This window comes from Scardinius erythrophthalmus (assembly GCF_964197995.2).
Source record: "Scardinius erythrophthalmus genome assembly, chromosome: 2".
Classification (NCBI taxonomy): domain Eukaryota; kingdom Metazoa; phylum Chordata; class Actinopteri; order Cypriniformes; family Leuciscidae; genus Scardinius; species Scardinius erythrophthalmus.
This window is the reverse complement of record NC_138222.1, coordinates 23,237,316-23,256,607: the sequence shown is the minus strand read 5'-3', so window position 1 is coordinate 23,256,607 and position 19,292 is coordinate 23,237,316. Positions and strand designations below refer to the sequence as shown.

Genomic DNA, 19,292 nt, shown 5'->3' with positions numbered 1-19,292 from the left:
AGAAAGAAATAATTTTATTGATTACCCCACATGTTCCATCTGTTAGTTTCACATAGCTTTCATCTCGTCTCTGAGATAGGGTGTAGTCTCCGCTAGTATACACCAGACCACCTTTGATCATGCGCTTATGCACTACAACTTCATCAGGTATGCACACGCGAGGGGCACAGAAGGCAGCCCGTTCTTCCTGTGTAACAACATGCACGCTCCCATTGTCAAGTAGCGTAGTATTGTCACATTTGACAGTATTTTGGACCCTTGGGTACTTGTTCAAATCAGAACAGAACCGTAACACCTCTTCTTTCACCGTGTACTTGGATGAGAAGTAAGGAATTGATCTAAATAGAAGAAACTTGGTAACTATCTGACTAGCCACTCCTTTTGTTCCTTTTACCAAAGTCAGGAGTTTGCCATTTGCGTTCTCGAAAGGAAATGCAGAATGTGTCCACAATGGGCCCCACAACTTGACTGACTTGGCAAGATGACTGAGAAGGTGAATGTTAAATGTCATCTGTGACTCACCATATAAAATCTGAAACCTGAACATGAAGTCAAGCAACAAGATCTCAGCTCTGTTGATTTCACAAGGTTTTAGTTCAGCCTTCAGTAACAGATAAATGGCTGATACAAGTAGGCCAAGATGTTGCAAGTACTTTTGGGGAAGAAGTCCTTCAAGACATGGTAGGCTGTAGAACAGGAGCCAGGATCGCCACTCAGAGGCTTTCCAGTGCACCCTATCTGACAACCCTCTAGGCAGTCGAGTAATCAGGTGTGGAGGTTGGATACCAACAATTCTAGCATCGATCTCTCTCAAAGTGGCAGGGCTGCCTACATAATATGGCTGGGTGGATGAAGAAGTATCAACCAGGAGTCTAGTAATCTGTCTTGAAACCCCCAGTAAGACTGCATGCATGTAGTCTGGGACAAACCCCCAGACAACATCAAAGAATGGCAAGTTGATTAGTGGAGAAGGACCTTTTATGCCCCTAATATTTGTCCCACCTTCTACAGCCAACTCCATATCCCTAACCATTTCCTCATTTGTTCTGTCACAATAGTCTTCTTCTGAAACTGGATACTTCACTACCCTATCAACCAGCTTCCCAGGATGCAGACAGAATCCGCAGCCATGATATCCATTAAACTGGGTAGTGTTTTGCATCAGCGGTCTCGCTTTGGAATCGACACTACAACAGAGGCCAACTATTTTGCTGTTAATAACAGACCCTTCTTTATGCCATGTGACACCAGTGTCAGCTAGGGTCTTGGCCTGGTCCACAAATGACTTGAGAAAGATTTCCATCACAGGCTCTTTTGGCCCAAACCAAAGGCCAGCAAGCAATACATTCTTAAACCTAAGTTCAGGGGGAAGCTCATTGATCATTATGTGGATGGGCCATATAGAGAACTTTGAAGAATTAAACACAGGGCTTCCATCTGAGTTGAATATGTATGATAGGTTGTGAGAATCTGAGAGGATCTGATTTGGGCCAGACAAATGTCTGTACTTCTCCCCATCATAGATGTCTGACAACACCTCATTATGACTCTTTTGCCTATCAAACCTATAATTCAAATGGGCACTCGCTTCTGTGCTTTCAAGCAGAGTCTGAATTTGTGGGGCAAGAGGAACATTGATAAAGAAGTTACCTCCATTCATAGAACCAGAATCAAAAGTGCTGCCACATGATCCACATTCATCAATTTGTTTGTCACTGATCTCCTGGACTGTTCCTATGTTGAAGTAACATTTTTCGCAGTAGAACTGAAATTCTACTCCCTCACAACTGTTTTTAAACACTCTGTTAAAAAGATACTTGGATCGAGGTACAACTTCTTGCCCAAACAATTTATTAATCAACTGCAGTAAATCATGTAACTGGCAACCAGTTATTTTATGCTTTGCTGCATGGCTCATAATCATGAGCATTGCCTCAGCTTTTGTGGTAGTTCCTGTGGCAGACAAAGCAGTGTCCATGTCAGGCTGTAGGTCAATCATTGACAGGGGATCAGTGTTCTGCTTCGTGCTGCCTGTCCTATGGTCTATCTCAGACTCTGACTCTGTTCCACTGCATGCCTTTAAAAAAGCAACATCTTTGTTAAAGGTATTGTTGTGTGTAGGTCTGCTCATACACATATTCACGCAGGTTCATAGTTATATTTTTTTAAACGTACAGACCCTCCAAAACTATACATTTATAATTGAAAACTTAAAGAAGTACATGTGTACCTGAGAGAGAGGAAAAAACAATTATCAGAAAAAGCTAAACTAGTACTCACATGTGTTTCTGAAGGTCTACTTGAGCCTGGTGCAATGTCTACCTCACTACTGTACTCATCTGTCATCAGTTCAGCTGTTTTCCATTGACCATTCTGACAATAATGTTATAGTTATGTTACAATCATGACATCCGTGTTACAATCATGAAATCTATGTAACAATCATGACATCTATGTAACAGTCATGACATCTATGTTACAATTGTTACAATCATGACATCTATGTAACAATCATGAAACGGTTGTATTTTTATAAACTTATGTTAACAAAGATTAATAAATACTGTAACAAATTAGATCAAAAAGTTTTTAATGTCGAGAGAAACATTTCAGTCAAATTGGTTTTAAAACTTGTGACTAGTAGTGTACATGATAAATGTTTATTAGAACAAGCTAAACTAGTACTCACATGTGTTTCTGAAGATCTACTTGAGCCTGGTACAACGTCTACCTCACTACTGTACTCATCTGTCATCAGTTCAGATAATTTGCATATGGAGTTGAGTGTTGTTATCGTGGCTGCTTCACTTTCTGGACCATTCTGATAATAATGTTACAGTTATGTTACAATCATGACATTGCACTAACAGCAAGAGTAACTGCGAATAATTGTACTTCATCTGACTCTGTAGCTGCCTGTTTCCATGCTTATTTTTTGAATGTGTAACGTTATGGTCTTTTATAGCTTTCAATACATCAGGAAAACAGTTCACAAAACTTTCACATACCACAAATGGTGTACTCAACATTGAATGGCTGTTCTGTATGCTCTCTGTCTCACTGTTCTGTATGCTGTCTCTCTCACTCTCTCTGTTCTGTATGCTGTTTGTCTTACTCCCTGCCTCTGAGAGCATATCTATTAAAATACCATAAGCAACAAGAAAAAAACAAGCTGAAGAAATCTCATACAAATATATATAAAGGCAAGGCAAGGCAAGTTTATTTATATAGCACATTTCATACACAATGACAATTCAAAGTGCTTTACATAGAAGAAATTAAAATAATAAAAATAAATAATAATTAAAACATTAAAACATGTTAATATATCACAAATAATGTATTTTATAATATTTAAATAACCTTTTAAAAATAGGTTCTACAAAAAAATGTAATTGACAAAGATGTATGAAACTTATGACCATTATCTCTGTTTCACTGTTACTTTTATTTAACAGGTATATGTGTGAGGACTTTTATTTTGATATCCGATGAGAATCGGATATTTCTCTGGGTTTTTATTTAGCCTATTTATTTGTCAATTAAAAATCAAAAGTTATTCTTCAGTAAGTATGTCAGACTTTGCTGGATCACCTCCGTCCTATGTACTAACGTTTTTATTTACATTTTTTAACAATAAAATGTATTCAAATAATCGGGACAATCCTACTGGATAATAAGCGTGATAGTCTACGTCTACGGTACCTGTTTCATTGGCTGTTTGGCTCTCTTCCTCGTCAACATCAACACCTGGCCTGTCATATCTACACACTGTCTGGCGAGGTATCTTTGTCTTACTTTGAGGTTCCAGGTATAGCTTATATTTTTGCCTATTTCTACGCATATTTGTCCCGAAAAATAAATAATGATGAAAAAAGTGCTTGAGACGAGATGTTGATCACGCAAAAAGGGGGCGGAGCTTAGCTTGCGCGTGACAGTTCCAACTGAAATAACGGTATAATAATTTAAACTGATCTGCTCGTTCACGAACCACCCTTTTTTACTTTTTCTGTCAGGTAAGTGTCATTAATACTTTTCATTCCTGTTATTTTCGATGCAATATTTACTTTTCTGCCCTGTCCGCTATTGAGGTAGACTATAACATAGGCCCAGCGGGCCGATGGCGGCCCACCAGTGGCAAAGTTGGCGGCCCACTGGCGTTTTGCTCATCGTTATTCCAGCGGACCACCTTCCCGGTCCGCTACCGAGCCGCTGGTTCATAATAAGTGTTTTCTGGCATACCACGGTTTAGACTGTTGGTCCAGATTGGTCGTGTTGCCGATGGTGTTATATTTTGTTATATTATAATATTTTGTCCGACCGTGTCAAGCCGCTGACTTTTGCCGCCCAATGCTGGTGGACCGCCAGCCATTGTTAGCTGATAACGGGCTGTGTATGTATTTATACTTAAATGTAAAATCAACATTGCTACAGTAAGTAAGACTGCTTATTAACATACGTTGCCACGTAAGGTTAAGTCTGTTGATAGTATAAAAAAAAGTAATTAAAGGCTGACACAGACAGAGTGCAAGTAGCAAATAAGCAGCTAACGTTACCGAATTAATTTCACAGTCAATGTCTTGCCCAGTAGTATACAGTTGGTTGAGAATATGTCTTAAGTGAACGTAAACAGTTAAACAATCCGATATGTTACGTTATTCGTGCTTTAGGTCGACAGCAGCCTAATAAACATGCCATTTCATTCGTTTTATTTGACCTTTATGTCATGTTTCTTGTAATTTGGTTATTTGCATTCTAGTGAAACAGAGCAAGTAACTTAACGTTGGCTTGCAACAGAGAGTGGCTGCAAGGTAATTATTCACAAATAAAACATTTTGTATTGCTAATACAAAGTAATTTATATAAAATGTGTTTTTATTAACTGTCGTTTGTCTTGTATGTTAGCATGTTTGCCTACGTCCGTTATATCGACGACAACATCCGACAGATAGTGCCCTTGGACCACATAAAAGGCTTCTGTCCAAAAGATGTGAAAGATTTTGAAACAAAGAAAAAATATAACATTTTGTGGAAGAAATCGCCAGAGGACCAGGGGCAATACTACAAAGCACAGATATTAAAACTGGCTGGTAGGTATTTAAAGCTACACTATATATAAGTATATCAGTCAAACTATTTGTTGCACTGCTGGAATCATAGATGTGGGTATTACAGTTACTGTTACAAAAGATTCTCAAACAACCACTTAACATATTTACTGGTGGTGACAAAGAACTGTAGTTATTTTTTCTTCTATTCTTCAGAATCTGAAGAGGAATTAAAGCGCGAGCGAATCTCAATACCCCCACTCAACAGTGATGAGGAAGACTGGTCATCTACCAAAAGCTCCAAGAATCCATCTGTAAGCTATGTAGGCTAATGCATCTCTTAAGTAATACAATTGAGTGCATTATTGCTGCACATTTTTCAGCATTGGAGGTAGTTTTTTCATAAATTTATACCATAGGGATTTAAAAAATAGTCTCCATTAAAGTGTTGTAAGTCATGAACCAAACCAATCAAAGCTATGAGGTTAATCACAACATTACACACTTTGCATTTTGCTTGTTTCAGTTCTCTGAATCTGTAATTTCAGTGAAATTATCTAAATAGCATCATGGGAAATGTAGTTCCCTATCAGTCGGTCACTATGACATATGTCTGTAAATTCTGCTGTTAAAAAAATATTTTTGGTTTATTTTATAGTGTGACAAGACAAATGACCAGAAAAAAAAAAAGCCAGCAGTCCAAAGCATACAGAAACGGAAAACTTTAATGGAAATCCTAAAAGAAAAGAAAAAAGTTGTCCAGAGCAGTTACGAAACACACAATGAGTATGTCCCCTTGGATGTGCACAAGGAACTGCAAGACAAGTACTACAACATCAAAAAAAGGATGCGAGAGGAGGAGATGAGTAATGAAGAAAAAGAGAAGAAAATTAAATGTTTAAAAGAAGAGAATAGGGACACGAAAGCTGAACTGCAGCAGCTAAGGCGGTTAAACCTTCATCTCCAAGAGGAGCTCTTCCAAAACAAAAAAAGTGAGCATTTTCAAACTGGTTGGCTATTCATTTTACATGCATGTTTTTAAAGTTCTTAGAAAGAATTGGACATATTCAAATGTAAGTTATAGCCTGTGATTTTTTATTTTTTATTGCAACAAAACTATTAAAAGTGTTGCTTAATCTGATATTACAGTAACACAAAAGGAGCCACAGACCTCTTCTGCAGGCCACACTTCACTCCCACAGCAGCCAGTTCACGGTCCAGAAGAACCAGCAGAGGAGCAAACGGCTATAATACTCAAACGTGAGCATTTTCAAACTGTTTGACTATTAATTTTACATGCATGTTTTTAAAGTTCTTAGAAAGAATTGGACACATTCAAATGTAAGTTATAGGCAGTGATTGATAAAAAAAACGAATATAGTTATCATTCTTGGTGTGAATGGGCCTTTACTCTGATATTACAGTAACACAAAAGGAGCCACAGTCCTCTTCTGCAGGCCAGACTCCACTCCCACAGCAGCCAGTTCAAGGTCCAGAAGCAGAGGAGCAGAGCATAAGACACAGGGATGACAAGGTATTTCGTAGACTGTAAAACACAAACTCTACATATTCCTATCATTTTAATGCAAAGCAGGGGAGTCTTGAGAAGCCAGGTTATCTAGTTTATCCCTGTATACCCTTAAAAATTTTTTTATTCAGCTGTGGTATTAGTATTCTTATTTTAAACTAGGGCTGCACGATTAATCACAATGAAACACAGTGCTCGCAAAATCGGCTGCCCGACGTCCCGGGGCTATTGTGTTTTCAAGTCGGGCTACCAAAATGCATAACCGGCCTGCCCGACGGGCTATCTGAAATAGTGTTCGCTTCAGTCTTGTTATAATCAGATTCAACGCGTCTTCATCTTCAATCCGCAGCAGCGCAGAGCAGAGCACATATCAGAAACAGGTGTGTGTGTGTGTGTGTGTGTGTGTGTGTGTGTGTGTGTGTGTGTGTGTGTGTGTGTGTTCACCTGAGTCTCATTGGTCTGTCAATGTCAGAATATTTGAGATGACCAATCAAATCAAAGTAGGCAGGGTTTATATTCACAGAAGCTGCTGAGAGCGAATTTGAGCAGAGCGACTCAGTTTACGGTCAAGTGCGAGATAAGATGTTAGTAGCTAAACTAAACATTTCATATTTGACAGTTTTTTTAGGTCATAAATGTGAAACGAATGACAAAAATAATCAGACAAACGAATATACTTTTGTCGAATTTCGCCATTTTGAACTGAAAATAGGCCTATGTAACGTGACTAATAATTAGTTTACTGTCATTGTGAGGGGACATTTAACAGAGCATTAACAAATCCGTTTTCATGTTAGGCACAAGATTAATAATGAATGTGTACATATTGAGAATTAATATACAATTTGTAGCCTTCAGTAAATTAAAAAAAGTTCAGCTTTAGGAGGGGAAGAGACAGGGCAAGATGAGGAGACTGAGAGAAGAAGAAAGAGTAATGTATAAGAAGTGAGAGCAAGTATTGACACATAATCTACTGCCCGCTGACATTGTTTTAAAGCTATTTCTTATCCTTTTTTGGCCTTCAAACGTCTTGAAATGGACATATCAGAGAAATAAAAAATTTGAACTCCCTAATAACCTTAAATGTAGGACCTCTTTGATTTATAAAGCCCTGTCTACGGCCCTATATTAGGAAGAAGATCAATAATGAATGTGTACATATTGTGAATGAATTTAATAAACTTAGTTAGGCTACCTAGCTTTCTTAGTAGCTTTCAGTAAAGGAATGTGTCTGAGAAAATGATTCATAAATCAACCTATCAGTTGACCCTATGTTTACTTCACTGACAGACAAAAATGAAAAGCCTATATCAGTCAAAGCTCAGCTTTAGGAGGGGAAGAGACAGAGCAAGAGAAAAAGAAAGAGAATTGATACTTTGCACTTGACGTCACAAGTACTGTCTGGCGGGCAAGAACGTCGTTCTCCAGCAACGAAACCCAGTAAACTAATCAAGGGTCGCCAGTTTTACTATACAAAAGTTGGTGTTTTGAGGTGTAAACGACATGCCAGATAGTTGATGAGATAAGCAACCTTCACAGTATACACACGTCTGTGCCTATTACCATCAAAGGTAATTTCAACATTTGTTTGAACACAATGGGTGTATGATCATGTAATTAATCGTGTCTTTAAGTTACTGTAGTTTTGTCAATCAACACCACCAATATTTACCAGCTGGTTCGGCGAGTCAGCTGTTTGTGTTATGAATCTAAGCTAGACTAACTGTAACGTTATGTTCACACCGCCGCTGGCGAGAGCAGCAAAATTCATTGAAAATGAATGATTTCCGGGCACTTTGACGCTCTCGCCGGTGGCGGTGTGAACGTACAGTAACAGCTGTCGTCTTTTGCTAACAATAACAGAAGTGTGTGATAGGTTGTTTTGAGGTTTGCGATATCTATGATTTTCAATGAGAACCAGAGATGACCCAACAGTAGAGCTAACGTTAGATTATTTACGGAGGAATTATTACTGCTCTATTATCTTTAAAAAACTTGTCTGCTTTACACAATTTAGGAGTTATTATCTTGGAGTTAATCCTAGTCCATATGCAGCTAGCTCGCTAACAGACTTGATAGCTACTAGAAAGACCTGGAACTACAGGACTCTACGTTGGAAATACCCGTTTGTTGCCCGCCAGGTATCCATGGTAGTCACGTGACTGCAAAGTATCAATAGGAGTGTGCTGATGAGGAGAGAAAAATAATCAGCTGCCCACTTACATGGTTTTAAAGCTATTGTTATCCATTTTTTTGGCCTTTAAAACATCTTAAAATGCACATATGTAGATCAGAGAAATCAACATTTTCTCGGGGTGCCCCCGAACCCCCCTGACTAGCCTGCCTCACATTCGGGACCTCAGTGATGATAAAACCCTGCCATCTGCATGTTAATGAAACTTAATAGTGAGCATTAGACCCTAAACTAAAGTGTTACGTGTTTTTTTTGTTTGTTTTTTCATACCCTCATTGGGGGCTGAGCCACAGACACACTGATTCATGTTCCATACTGGTCACACACATTTCAGTTCAGTTAGAACCAGATGCATATTTGTTGATATTTTGTGTTTTGAAAAGGTTTTTGATTCATTGTTTTGACTCCTAACAAATTTTCTACATTAAAAATTGTCTTTTTATCTGGGCTAGTAAAATTCATTTCGGGGCTACCAAAATACGAAGAGAGCCTGCCCGAAGGGCTACCAGCGATTTTGAAATTTTGCGAGCCCTGAAACAGCACGGTAGTCATGCATTATAAATTCATAATACAATTTTTCTGGATCTCATGAAGTCATAATGTTCCTCATTTAAATAATACCCAACCACAAAATACGCAAAAAAGTACATACTTCTCCAGCCATCGTGGCCAAGAGTCAAGTCAAGAGCCACGGAGGCCAGTCCTACATGACTCCTCAAACTACCTGCATCGCCATGGCCCCCTTAGTTACCTGCTACCTATTGGTGCCAAGTAATCAGTAAAACCAATATAATGGTCGACCTCTACTTTTAAATGAGGTAAAATGGTCTTATGCATATTAATGTTTTTTTTTTTTTTTTTTTTCTTTCAGGATCTAGGACATGGAGTCCTGATACCCACAGGAAAGTGGGACATCGTGAGGAGATTAGAGGGGGACTCAAAATTCTGCAAGAGCTTAGCTGTAGTCATATGGGGTACCACAGTCCTCAAACAGAGGAGTGTTACGGGGATGAAATGTAACGCAAAACCTGAGGCTGAGGCAAAACCACCTCTGAGTCCAGAAAAGATCTCCGCTATCAAAGGTAAAACTGTCAAATTTAGCTATAATTAAATCTCAACACAAGACACTAGGGCTGTAATCTCCCAGTTGACTAGTCGATTAATTGGTAGGCTCTTGATTTTTCTAACGTCATTTTTAGTCGATTTTTAGTTAAAGACAGCTTGATCATGCCGGTTTGCACTGCACAACATCAGGAAGATCAGGCCTTACCTAACTGAGCATGCAACACAACTTCTCGTCCAGACTCTGGTCATATCTAGGCTTACTGCAATGCTCTTCTGGCTGGACTTCCATCATGTGCAATTAAACCACTACAGATGATTCAGAACGCTACCCCAGAACGCTAAAAAAAGACTAAATGTAAATGTATGCCTATTAACAACTGGCCGGGGACTACAGCTGGAAATTAGCCGTAGAGGCTAAAGCTGCTCTTTTATCAAAAGACACTGTCCACGTTATTATAAACTAATAAACTAAATAAGGAACACAGCAGTCATTTTGATGTTCCTAAATCCAAACCGCTGAAGACGCAGTGGCAGAGTTTTGTTTTCAAAGGGAATATTCCCCACGATCAACGTCAATGCTTTCATGTTTCGCGAATCATTTCTCACCAGACTGCTTTATAAACGAGGGTCAGTATATAGCTGGTTTTGCTAAGAAGCTGCTCCTGAAAAAATAATCGGTAAATCATTAGTCATGATCAGTACTTGAATTAAAAAACACAACCGGGTGTATGTCCAGCTGGAGCAACCAGCACCTGGAGCTTTGTGGTTCTGTGTGCTCTACCTCCTTAAATTGTCACTGTATAACTTCAGATTTCAGTTGTCAAGCATCATATTCTACTTAATTTCCTGTGTGGTCAGATTTAAAATGTTTTAATTACTCTGAAAAGCATCCTGGTGCTACTTTTTTTCCAGTACATCCTCGAATTATTGTCATTCCATTATCACATTGTACACAAAACACTTTGTATTTACAAATTATTTGGTAAATCATTAGTCATGATCAGTACTTGAAGTAAAAAATGTATTTATTTATTTGTGTGTGTGTGTGTGTGTGTGTGTGTGTGTGTGTGTGTGTCTAAACAGAGTGTCTGTCTCAGAGGCTGGAGGAAAGGGGTCACACCTCAGAGGAAATAAATAAGCGCCTCCTAAGTGTACGGAAATACCTGGCTGAGAAGATCAGTGATATAAACAGGACAAAAACTATCACTGGTAAGTATTTAAATACCCATTTCTTAAGTAAGGGATAATGTATAGCGAGGCGATTGTTATAGCAAATACAACCCCGTCTTGAATCAGCCTGAAGGGGTTGTATTGCAATTATTACCTATTATCCAACTGCGCGAGACTTTTGTGTGCATGTGCTTGTCAAACAATGTCAAACATTTTGTTAAAGATTATAACATCTTTGAAAAAAAAAACACTGTCAGTTCTGTTTTTGAATAAAGGGTTGAAATAATATCTTTGTAGATTTATATGTTCATCATTTCATTGGGTAACTGTTGAGCAGCTTTTTTTGTTGAAAGCTTGACCACTTTCTTTGACACATCAGTTCCTACACTTCTTGAGTGCTCGAGTAGTGTTGTAAAATGGATGGTTCCGGTCCTCATGATTGGCTGAATTGCTTTATAAGCCACTGTAAAACTCTAAAACATAACAAACACCTGGGACCTCATTACATCATTAGCCCCTTTCACACATAGTCCTCACTGGTGAATTACTGTTAAGAGATCGTGTGTGAACAGGACTTTTTAAAAAATACTGGTAAATCAGTTTAGCCAAATAGCCAATTTACCTATGTATTTATTTATTTATCACTTAAATGATTTCGGTGCATCCTAGTTGAACTATCTGTTTTATAATTTAAAACCTACACCTGGAGAAGATTAAATAAAAGATGACTGTAATGCTGTAAAGTTTACAAAGATCTTGAATCTGCTCAAAGTACGCCCAAAGATGTTGGATGAATATATATAAATATATAATGTATGAATAATCTTATGTACTGGTAATGTGGTTTAAGAGGTACATTGTCCTAATGAATTCTCCTTCTTGTTGCAGGTCTCAGTCAGCCCAAGTGAAGACACACAATGTGTTAATGTAAAAAAACTGAATTAAGTAATAAAAATGTAATATTAATATTTTGTGTCAGATGTTTATTTCCAGCTGGGTTGAGTAAAAAAGCAGGTCTTAATACTGTATATAGTTTGTATTTCGGGTGCATGTTCTTTTTGCAAAACAAAACCTGAGCTGTAAGCTATTGAAAAGTTGGTGTGAAGTTTATATCAATTGTGTATAATAGTAGTTATAATTCAAATTAATTTATTAAAAACTATAGTTAATGTCCTAATTATTAACAGCTAAAAGCATCAAACCTACAAATCTTAACCAATACACAACTGTAATGGAAACCATTAAATATGTGCAATTCAAGACCAATACAAATTTGTAATGAAACCATCAGAACCAATACAAAAACTGTAATGGAAACCATTAAATATGTGCAATTCAAGACCAATACAAATTTTTAATGAAACCATCAGAACCAATACAAAAACTGTAATGGAAACCATTAAATATGTGCAATTCAAGACCAATACAAATTTGTAATGAAACCATCAGAACCAATACAAAAACTGTAATGGAAACCATTAAATATGTGCAATTCAAGACCAATACAAATTTGTAATGAAACCATCAGAACCAATACAAAAACTGTAATGGAAACCATTAAAATACAAATCATGACCAATACAAATTTGTAATGGAAACCCTTAAAACCAATAAATCCTAATGGAATATGGCCCAAAACACACTACGTAATGGACTCCACTTGGTAATGGTTTTAATGGTTAACGGCTGATGGTTTGTAATGGTTTTGTAGTGGAAACCATTAGCAATTCTGTAATGGTTTCTATTGTTTTTTTCAGCAGGGATAGGCAGACTGAATTGAGTAACGTTTAACGCCTTTATCATTAAAAGTGCTAAGAAAAAACATCCATATAAAGTCTGACGTGCTTAAATCCAATGCGTTATTTCCTAGTATCGATACAATCGATTCATTACCTTTTAAAACGATGTTAGATCGATATATGTCGTCCGGAAGGCCAACTTGCCGAGCACAGATCGATGTAGTTGGATCATAGGAATATAATCGATACATCGATGTAGTTGATGAATCGTTACACCCCTAGTAGAAAGGCTGTATCTTCACAACTATGTTCCTATGTTTTAGAAAGAAATGATATATGCAAGGATTTTCAATCAGGATTTAGACCGTACCATAGTACTGAGACAGCTCTCATTTGTGTCAAATGATTTGCTCTTATCATCCGATCGTGGTTGTATCTCTCTATTAGTTTACTCGATCTTAGTGCTGTATTTGACTCAATCGACCACAAAATTCTTTTAAATAGACTCGAAAATTATGTTGGCATTAGTGGAACTGCATTAGCATGGTTTAAATCATACTTATCTGACCATTATCAGTTTGTAGCAGTAAATGAAGAGATGTCTTATCGATCAAAAGTTCAGTATGGTTTACCACAAGGCTCAGTACTCGGACCGTTGCTGTTCACTCTGTACATGCTACCCTTGGGAGATATCATTAGGAAGCATGGCAATAGTTTTCACTCTTATGCTGATGATACGCAGCTCTATATTTCTTCACACCCTGACGAAACTTGCCAATTCACAAAATGAACGGAATGTATAGCTGATATCAAAAAATGGATGACTAGTAATTTCCTACTACTTAATTCTGAAAAAACAGAGATTCGAATTATTGGACAAAAAACGTCATCACGTAATAACCTCTCGTACGACTCAAACACAGTTTAGTATATTATACAGAGGGTCAAAGGTATGGAACAGTTTTCCCACATCATTTATTGAGGTTTCTAAAGAACAGTTTAAACAGAGAGTAAAATTGTTGTTACTAAGTTGTTTGCATTTTCCATATGGGTTTGTGCTTTAAATCCAATTTTAAATTGTTTTATAATATGTTTTTAATTTGTTAAATATAATTGTTTCTATGGAGATTGCCACTAATTAAGCCCCTTGAGGGTTTTTCGGCAATTGTCCATCACATTCTTTTTGTGAAATGTATAACACTGTTGTTGTTTTTTTTATTTATGTTTTTGTTGTGAAAATAAAATAAATCAAATCAAAAAATCAAAACCTAGAATACTGTCTAACACTTGATGGCTGCTCTGTCAAGTCTTCGTCGTCTGTTAGGAACCTGGGTGTGCTCTTTGGTACCAATCTTTCATTTGAAAGTCACGTGTCTAGTATCTGTAAAACCGCATTTTTCCATCTTAAAAATATATCTAAATTACGTCATATGCTCTCATTGACAAATGCAGCACAGTTAGTTCATGCGTTCATGACATCAAGGCTAGATTATTGTAATGCTTTTATGGCTGGTTGCCCTGCACGCTTAATAAATAAACTACAGCTGGTCCAAAACGCAGCAGCGCGAGTTCTTACCAGAACCAGGAAGTATGACCATATTAGCCCCGTTCTGTCAACACTGCATTGGCTCCCTATTAAACATCGTACAATTTTTTAAATATTGCTGATTACTTACAAAGCACTAAATGGTTTAGCTCCCCAGTACTTGAGCGAGCTCTTAACACATTATAATTCTTCACGTCTATTGCAATCTCAAAATTCCGGCCAGTTGATAATACCCAGGATATCTAAATTGACTGCTGGCGGTAGATCCTTTTCCTATTTAACACCAAACCTTTGGAACAGTCTTCCTAATATTGTCCGGGAAGTAGACACACTCTGTCAGTTCAAAGCTAGACTAAAAACACATATCTTTGACCTAGCATACACATAACACATTATAGACTTCTATTATTCAATATTAGGCTGCATAGATTAGATTAACACATCCTATAAATCCTGATGTACTCGTTACATCAGAAAAAGAATGGCATCTACGAAATGGCATTTATATACGCTTCAGGACGACAGCGCGTCCTGAAGTGTCAACTAGTCTCTCCCCTGTGAAGGCCTCCCTCCCCTCCCTTTATGTCTCTACAGATAAAGCGTTGTTGAGATAATTCCGGTTTACGTGGCTATGCGGAAGCGATAAAAATTCTGTATTATACATTTTAAGGCCAGACAAGTAGTTTGTTGAGGGTTGGTTTGTAGGGAAGGACTACACACCTGCGCACATATATTCAAACGCGCATCCCTATAGACTGAACTCGTAATACGCATGTGCATGCCATCAACGTTCTCACAGGTTCACATTTTTAAAGTTTGCGTAGAGAGAACCTAAGAGTTTTCTGTTAAAATGGTGTCGTGTAAGAAGAATGAAATACAGTAGGTTGTTATGATCAGCATAATTTTCTTTAATAAATAATAAAAACATTTCATTATAAAAATATAAAACATTTCAATATAAAAATACTACATGCATTAGACTATTCATGAGTAAAAACAGTGTTAAGACGATAGCCTTGTGGGCAATGCTACAGCATGTGCCGGCCCTCGCGGTGCTACAAGCGATCCGATTTCGAGTCCCGGCTCTTCAAACTAACTTCATAACTTTGTCTCTAGTTTAATAGGCTATTTGTTACAAATAAAACGTTTGAAATGTACATTTACTGATTCAAAACACTTTTCTGAGCTTTTGTTATTCATTGTCTGTAATTTTTATTAGTATTAGGATTATTAAGAGCATAACCTTGTACATAATATGCTGTTAAGGCATATTGCATAATGGAATTTGTCTTTGGGAGCAGCATAACTGCTGTCGTTTGGAATGACAAGTGCAAGTGTGGAAACTGTTATATAAACTCAGTATAGCCCAAGTATGGTACAGTCTGCCCCCCAGCTCCTTCAACTTCAATAAGATCATTAAGAGAAAGGAATGGAGAGGATGACAAATTCTCAGTGCGACTGGTACAAAGATCTCATTCCCACAGAAGTAAACCAAAAAGGTAATAAGGTGTGGCGAGTTTAGAGATAGCTTGTTAAAGGTCCCGTTCTGCGTGATCCCATGTTTCAAACTTTAGTTAGTGTGTAATGTTGTTGTTAGAGTATAAATAATATCTGTAAAATTATAAAGCTCAAAGTTCAATGCCAAGCGAGATATTTTATTTAACAGAAGTTGACTACAAAAAACGGCTGGATTGGACTACACCCCTCTACTTCCTTCATTAGTGACATCACCAGAACCGTGTTTTGACTAACCTTCGCCCACAGGAACACAGGCGTATTGATGGCGAAATGTCAACAGACATGGTTGATGTTTATCTATAATCGGGTACCGCAAAAGTTTAATTCGAAGTTGTTAGTTTGCTCTGTCCATCTCACCACGGACTGTTTTTCTAACCTGGGATAATATCAAGCAGGCTTCTCTCAGCGTTTCATACTGACGAAGGGGACAATTTCAAATATATACCAGCAAGCAGTAAGTAGTGATTCACTATGGAAGTAGCGATTAACTTCACATCATTTCTCTTAGTAGGATGAAAATAATCTTACTTAAACTGTGATTAATATACAGAAAGCGATCAAAGAACAATCCCTTTCCAATCGCCCAAGCTGTTGATCACACAGCGTGAGTTTATCTGGACACTTGCCAAACCTCGTTATGAAATCAATGACGCTGTTACACTGCACAACGAAGCTCTTACTGTATTTATATACCTCATGTTTGCATTGGTGAAATCATTAGTGAGTGCAGAAACTGCGTTGCAATGATAAGATCTTTTTTCACGCGATCAACAGACTGTCATCTGCTCAATGCTCATCATCACTGCAACCTTTTATGTGATGAGAATAGATCTAAATACCTAAAAAACTTCTCACGATTCGTTAATCCAGATAGCTGTAATAGTAAAAACGTATAATAGCTGTAATAGTTAAAGTTTTCCATATAGTTCCACATGTAATGCCAGATATTTCATATGCAAGCATGTCAGCCAATCACAGCAGAGGGCATTTACATTGAAGTCTCACAGCAGACACGCCCCTTCAAACAGAGCATTCAAACCAGGGAATGAAAACAGGCTAGGAAATATGCCTTTTATTTTTAAATTATAACAATTTTTGATCTAAAAAACATACTAACATTATAAGGGCACCCCTGGAAACATTATAAAATAATTAAAATAATCCATGGAATGGGACCTTTAACTGCTGTGGGTGTGCCCCCATGTAAATCAACTCCTGTCCCCAGTAAGTCTGAGACAGTGATTAATGCAAATTCCCATTGTGAATTCATGTTTACATTTGAAAAGAGGTTTCTGCCTTGGTCTGAGTATTTAGGGAGATGCTGAAGAGGGTTCAGGGCACAATTCTGTACCTCAGATCAGCCCATATTGTTGAAGGACCTCAAAGACCTCAGCATTATGTATTTTTCTAAATGTCGGGTTTAGCCTACATCTTTTACTCTTTGGCCCCATCCACACTACTGCGTTTTAGTTTAGAAACGGAGAATTAAAACGAATATCTCCGGCCACACCAGCGTTTTAGCTGCGTATTAGAATTGATCTCCATCCACATTAAAACGACTGTAAACGTGGATCACGTGACCATTCACCAACACTGGGCATGCGCGTGCCGGTGTAAACCTAGAGACTTTCAAACATAGACTGTAAAAAAATGCTTTCAAACATCAAAATGTCATTTATTAATATGTATTTGTGTCAAATTGACATATAAACATCTTTTCCTATTCTATTTTGCCTGGAAACGCTTCCAACACGCTTGCGTGTCCATGAAAAATAGGCGTCGGTTCTATTTCTAGCATGCACGCGTTTACCGTACACCGTTTACCGTAAGGCGCCTGAGACGCAGCAGTTTCTTACTGTAAGAAACTGTTCAAGCGGGTGGAGTTTACTGGTACTGAATATTACCTGTGTATACTCCATGACTGATGACACCCAATCATAGAGCCGAGCGTGAGCCTCTGCATCATCATTTCTAAAGTCCTCCGTTTTGACCCGTCTTCACTAAAACGCCCTCCGGAGATTCAAAACGAAAAACGGGTCTGCAGCGTTTCTAAACTTCTCCGTTTTGGGTCTCCGTTTTTGCCGTTTTAGTCTGGACGGGAGGTGCAGACGTAGCAAAAGGTCTCCGTTTTTAAACGAAAACGCAGTAGTCTGGATGGGGCCTGAATCTCTAAGCAAAAATTTTATTGATTATCTTTGAACTGATTATGCATTTGGCACTGGCAGGATAGATTTACCTGACATAATAAAATTGTAAACATTTGATTTTATTCTGACTTGCTCTGAAATTGACTGACTTGCCCAAATAGATTAAACGGATTCATAAGTTACCGCAAAATCTGCGTCAGATTAGTGATGACAAATATTTGGCACTAATTCAAGTGTACTTGGTTTTGTAAAGACAAGAAGTGACTTTCCATTTAGGACAGCAAAATGCTGCTTGACCAACCTAAATTTGGGTGTGTCTTACCTCTGTTTTAATTTAATGTTACTTTAGATAAGTGTACGTGGGAAACCACGGCATGGCCAATCCAAAGCTATTATAAGAGAAGTAATGTTAGTCGACTTATATCTGTAGTAGTAGAAGAAAACATTAATTTTAAATTCAAGTGTATACAAAAACTATGGGGGGCTATACAAAAGTATCTTTGATTGTGTAAATGTGAATGCGACCATCTCAGGTATATTAGCCAATTACCTCTGTTTAGTGACCGAAAACTGACGAGTTTGTGATCGTGAGACCCACGTTAAACAGAAGGCGAGAGGACCCCAAAGTGACATAGCTTCCTATAAATGGGTAAAATATAAGTAAAGAGTTAAAAAGAATAATCAAATGTGCTGCTAAACTATTACATATACACATACACACACACACACACATATATATATATTACTAAACTTTTTTTTTACAACAAAAATTAACCATCACTGAACTTACTTAAACTGGACTATGGACGCTATTTTCTTTTAGATCTGCTGTAACAACAAATAAACAAACTCTGCTGCATTATTTTCCTGTTATTATTGTAAAGCTGCTTTGAAACAATCTGTATTGTAAAAAGCGCTATATAAATAAAGGTGACTTGACTTGACAGAGTTTAAATAAAGCCTAGGTTCGGCTCTAGGAAGATTTAACCCCCTGGGGTCGACGGTATCGCCGGCGATACCAGCTCGCTTTTTTTCAGTTCAGTTCAAAAGAAATTAATTTTGCTCTGTGGACTTTGAAATTACAAGCAAGTTTCATACATCAATCGATTCTGTTAAATGTGTATTATTTTTGTGTATACGCACAATAAAAACAAAGTGTTGTGCTTTTTGCCAAATAAAGAAAAATAAACGTGATGCGAGTTCTGCCTTCTCTCTCTCAGTGAAGACCAATCTGAAACGCGTCCGAAAATGAACTGTAACTCAGCGAATACTCAGTCAAACAGACATACAGATACACAGACATGAAGCTTGAATTCTATGCTTTTAAATGAGGTAAT

The 19,292-nt window shown here is 37.6% G+C and overlaps 2 protein-coding genes across 3 annotated transcripts in view; one reads left to right on the top strand and one right to left on the bottom strand.

The window, feature by feature from the left end:
* The window catches only part of LOC308704853 (B-cell scaffold protein with ankyrin repeats-like), a gene marked incomplete at both ends in the record, with an annotated part of 140,737 nt that overhangs the window by 49,320 nt on the left and 72,125 nt on the right, over nt 1-19,292 (bottom strand). The gene's annotated exons all lie outside the window — the stretch shown is intronic.
* LOC308687229 (uncharacterized protein) lies at nt 3,337-11,969 on the top strand. 2 transcript variants are annotated; one of them, XM_081359592.1, is made up of 10 exons: nt 3,337-4,433; nt 4,760-4,811; nt 4,906-5,090; nt 5,265-5,362; nt 5,707-6,040; nt 6,198-6,308; nt 6,473-6,582; nt 9,642-9,852; nt 10,919-11,044; nt 11,894-11,969. In XM_081359592.1, exons 3-10 carry the CDS (start codon nt 4,907-4,909, stop codon nt 11,911-11,913), a joined length of 1,194 nt encoding a protein of 397 aa, XP_081215718.1. In that variant the 5' UTR covers nt 3,337-4,433; nt 4,760-4,811; nt 4,906; the 3' UTR covers nt 11,914-11,969. The 2 variants fall into 2 exon arrangements, with proteins under 2 accessions (XP_081215718.1, XP_081215717.1); XM_081359591.1 differs by having other exon boundaries at nt 3,337-4,811.